Genomic DNA, 5033 nt, shown 5'->3' on the forward strand with positions numbered 1-5033 from the left:
TCTCTCTCTCTCACACACACACACACACACACACACACACACACACACTGTCGCGGTTCTTAAAGGGGCACCGCTATGTTGCCGTTTGAAATCCCTCGCTGTCACTAAGCCAATGGAAACATATAGCTCTTAAAACGGCAACACCCGTAACGCGTTACCCCTTTAAGAGCCGCGTTTTCCCATTGGCTCCGTGACGTCAGCGCAGCTCAGGACTCTCTCCAGCAGCGGCGTGTCCTCCCTCAACAAACGCGAGCAATGCGAACCGAACGCCAGCGAAACGCGCTCCGCAGACCGGCGCTCGCCGCGGATTAAACCGGGGAACTCTTCAAATCATGACGGGAACGGCGGAGAAGTGAAGCCCGACGTGTTGAGTACGCAGCGCGCTCTGATTTCGCGTAATACACGCGCAGTATGCAGGAGCCCAGCTGATCGAGACTCGAACCCGCAGCGTTTAGTTAACCGCACGAACCATTGCTCGACTCCAGAACCAGAAACAGCTCAAATTAGCTCATTAGTCCGGCTCAGCAGCTAATTAATGATGGCGGGGAAGCTGACAGCGCAGGGCGCGGGAATCCTGCTGGTCACCGCCAACGTTGGATCGCTGTTTGAAGATGTAAGTCAAGCGAAAACGCTGCTTTATTACTAATAACTCGTCTTTTCTCCACATTAGTGCACTTAATGTGAGTCCTGCTGCAGTAATCTGAGGTAAAGTGTGGTGATTAGTGATGGTAGTTGATGAATTAACCGAATGGCGAAGCTTTTCGTTTCTCTTCAGAGTTTAACGGTTATAACGGTATATCAGTCTGATTGATTGACAGCTGTTTATGCTATTCATATGTCAATGCCAGTGGTTGGTTAAGCTGTACTGGTTAGTACTGGATAACACACCTGTTAACTTATCTGTCAGATAGTGAGTTGGATGTTGGTAAATATGTTTCCCAGCAGTGTCTTTATGCTGTATTGATCAGTCTAAATGATTGATAGCGGTTTATAGGCTGCTATTCATACAGTCAAACCAAAATGTATTCAACATTTCTCACATTATATCACAGTTTATTCTCTTATTTATTAAATATGTAACATTTTACTTTATTTTGCTATCATCACTGGCATTTATGAACTATAGAATCCTGCACCCGCTAGAAAAAACTATTTTTTCTTTATTATTAATACGACTTTATTATTTGTGTAAAGTATATCAGCATATGTGGTTTTCTTTAAAAAATAAATTAAATAATTATTTTTATGTGCTCTGTGTGTCTATATTTAGATTCTATGTTGCACATCTATATTTAAAATTCCAAATGGAAAGTTTCCACTTTGTTTCCCAACAGTGTGTGATGGTGTATTGATCAGTTCTGATTGATAGATTGATTAGCAGTTTACACTGTTTAAAGTGCCAATGGTTGGTTAAACTGTACTGGTTACTGGATAATAATAATTATGGATATGGATAACACGTTGTATGGATAACACGGATGGATGTTGGAAAATATGTCTCAAGTTTGTCTGACATTATTTTTGTTTGCAAGTAGAAAAAGTAAGGTTTTCTCCTAAAGACAAACAAACAAACTAATATATATATATATATAAGCCTATAAAAAATATAATAAATAACATTTATTGTTTAATTAATAATAATAATAATAATTATTATTATTATAAATGACAATCAATATGATATATTATTTAATATTATTACTATTATTATTATAATACACACTCTAAAAAATCTGTAAAAATGTCATATTTACTGCAAGCGCTTTATCTTCTGTGCTTCTCAGACTGTAAAAAAGCTGTAAAACTAGAGTTCATAATCACTCCTGATTCCGTGGCTTAATAGAAATCTCACCTGTTATTGCGCTCTATGGAAATGATTACGCAAACCTGTGGTAGACCAGGGCGAGTTGGGGTTTAAGCAAATTAGTTCCTGTGAATAAACAATAGTAAAGTACACGGTGCTTAAGTTATCTGAACCATTAAAGATGTTCAGACGCTTGCTTGTCTGTAAACGTGCCAGTACTTGACAGTCAGGTCTCGGTCTGTAATTCTGTGTAGTTTACACTGTGAGAAGTTTAGGCCAGATCTGTTTATTTGATTGCAAACTGTTTTCTTACGCATGTGAAGAGGAACTGTCCCGTACTATCTTTAGAGTTATAAATAGTTGGCCTGTCATGACCGCTGAACTGCTGTCTTATGAATATCGCTGTTTATCCATTACTTGTTTTACACGAGAGCGCGGCCAAAACCAGCACGCCGCTTATAGAGTGCATGCACAATTACACCTAAATATTTAACATGTTCAGACGTCTCGTCTCGTCCCTCAATGGGCCTTTTGTGCTGCACAAGCCACAAATGCAAGGATTTGTCCAAATTACGTGAATGAAGTAAATGAGGCCTTTGTTAGCAATCACAAGATGAGGTGTTTAGGGCTGGACGGCTTCCGCGGTTTTTGGCGAGTGCTGTTATAAAGCGGTTGACGTCGTCTACTGTAGTCATTTTGCCCTGATGAGATGCTCCTGAAGTGCTTCTGGGAAGATAGGAGACATAAAAAGCCGTAATGGAGCTATAGGATGGCATATGCTCTTCAGGATACATAAATGACTTCCCTTTATGGAAATCAGCTGGTCTGACTGGCGTCTAGGTGGATCGACCGGACCACACAGGTGCCGAGATTACACCCGTAAATGTGGTTTAATATCTGATAAATGCAAATAGGGTCCGGATAGTGTGAGGTCATTGAGATCGGAGTAGCTATAGTGGGCGAATCTCACAAAAACGGCACATTTCACCTCACAATCAAGATTGTTTCTTCATCAGGTTTGTAGAAATGTAGCATTGCATCAGTGTCTCCGCAATGGATGCTCTGCAGTGAATGGGTGCCGTCAGAATGAGAGTCCAAACAGCTGATAAAAAGATCACAATAATCCACAGCACTCCAGTCCATCAGTTAACATCTGGAGAAGACAAAAGCTGAAACAAATCCAGCATTAAGACGCTTTTAACTAAAATACTAGCATTGCATCAGTGTCTCAGCAATGGATGCTCTGCAGTGAATGGGTGCCGTCAGAATGAGAGTCTGATAAAAACATCACAATAATCCACAAGTAATCCACAGCACTCCAGTCCATCAGTTAACATCTGGAGAAGACAAAAGCTGAAACGCATCCAGCATTAAGATGCTTTTAACTAAAATACGAGTTAATAATCCATAATAACGCTTCCTCCAGTGAAAAAGTGTTCTGGTCTGAATCAGGAGAGAAATCTGCACAGATCAAGCACCATTTACAAGCCAAAACAGCTCTAAACACATATGTGGCTAGATTTTGATGTGAGAGACAACAGGAGATGGACTTTTCACTGGACAAAGCTTTATTATGGATTATGGACTCGTATGTCTTAATGATGGATTTGTTTCTTACATCTTTTGCTGGTGATAGTAATTGTTGACACTGACTCGCTGCTTTATTTGTGCTCCGCTGCTGGGTTATAATAACAGAACAGATGCAGCAGTGATGATATCCGGTGGCTTCAACTGGAAATGTTATCATATTTAAGATGATAAGAAGAGATAATAGCTCTGCTTCAGATCCTAGTGAGCTGTTTACATTGTAGAGTAGTGTGGAATAAAATGATACTGTGATATTTTGTGAGTATATATTGTGATATAAAACAAAGGAATTTTTTACCTGGTGACTTGGATAGCTATATTTGAAAATAACAAATCATTTTAGAGTTATTGGAGTGATTTTGTTGGCAATTGCATGTAGATAGAAAAAAAAAATTAATTTTAAAAAGCTGAAAAATTCTTATTTCAATTAAGTCCTTGCTATTAAGTCCATTTAGACCTGAACAATTTTGGAAAAAAATAGAAAATTTGGGAGTTCATACTTGTTTACTTTTTACAAGAATCAAGAATCACGAGTTTTGATTACATTACATTTGTCACATTAATTTTGACCAATTAAACATGGCTATAATAATGTAAGTGATTTTATTGTGATTATTATGAAATAAAAATATTAGACAAAAATAAATATTGTAATGTTGTAAATTAAATACTGTAATAAAATGATTTAGTTTTACTGTAAAATTACAACACTAATATTTACTTCTAAATTTTCAAATGTTAAACCGAGCTTTAATTTGGCCTGTTGTCGGCAAATAAAAATGTTAACATGTTAATTAGGGGTGTGCGATATGACTATTTTTGATCGTGGACGATAAAAATGTCTCCACTAGTGTTGTCACGGTACCAAAATTTCAGTATTCGGTACCAATACCAGTGAAAATCCACGGTTCTCGGTACCAAGTTCGGTACCAAAGCAAAACACAAAAACATGCTAATTAAAAAATTTGACTATGCTTTCATTTAATCCAAACTGTGGACATATTTAATTTTAAAGGGCTTTTAAAACCTTCTAGAGTTATTCAGCCAAGAATAACAACTAACTAAGTTAGCTAAAAACAACAACAAAAAAACTGCTTTTTTGACTGATATGACACAAACAATGTTAACCATTTGTACATTCTCTAACAAGCATATTTTAGATTCACAATTCATTTAAAAGCCTCTGGTGTGTCTGATATGACACAAACAATGTTTACCATTTGTACTTTCTCTAACACGCATATTTTAGATTCACAATTCGTTTAAAAGCCTCTGGTGTGTAAAAATAGTAAATATCATCATGTCCTCCTTTTTTTTTTTACCCTAATAAAAGTTATGAGCATTAAATAGTTAATAAAGAAACTTCATCCTAATGCTCATTATATTAGCGTTAGCCGCGCTTATGCTAACGATTAACTACTCTAATAACAGTGATGTTCATTTCAATCCGACATTCAAATTAAAATATTGAATAATATTCATAACAGAAGCGGTGTTTCCCACAGACTTGCACTCTATTTGTGGCGACATATATATGCAGATTCATTCTCTGCCAGCAGGAGGAGCTTGTAGAGCAGGAGAGATAAGAGGTTTCCCTGGTAACCGCTGTAAACAAATAAGCGCTGTGCTCACAAACGCTGCT

At 37.4% G+C, this 5033-nt stretch overlaps 1 protein-coding gene across 1 annotated transcript in view; it reads left to right on the forward strand.

The window, feature by feature from the left end:
* Window positions 1-179: 179 nt before the first annotated feature.
* LOC107744939 (type I inositol 1,4,5-trisphosphate 5-phosphatase-like) overlaps window positions 180-5033 on the forward strand; it is a 179246-nt gene continuing 174392 nt past the window's right edge. The window contains exon 1 of the mRNA XM_016558771.1: window positions 180-613. Within this exon, the coding sequence (XP_016414257.1) occupies window positions 536-613 (78 nt within the window). The 5' untranslated portion in view covers window positions 180-535. The remainder of the gene's footprint in view (window positions 614-5033) is intronic.

The sequence above is a fragment of the Sinocyclocheilus rhinocerous genome, unplaced genomic scaffold (genome assembly GCF_001515625.1).
Source record: "Sinocyclocheilus rhinocerous isolate Xijiao unplaced genomic scaffold, SAMN03320098_v1.1 scaffold881, whole genome shotgun sequence".
In the NCBI taxonomy this organism is placed as follows: Eukaryota; Metazoa; Chordata; class Actinopteri; order Cypriniformes; family Cyprinidae; genus Sinocyclocheilus; species Sinocyclocheilus rhinocerous.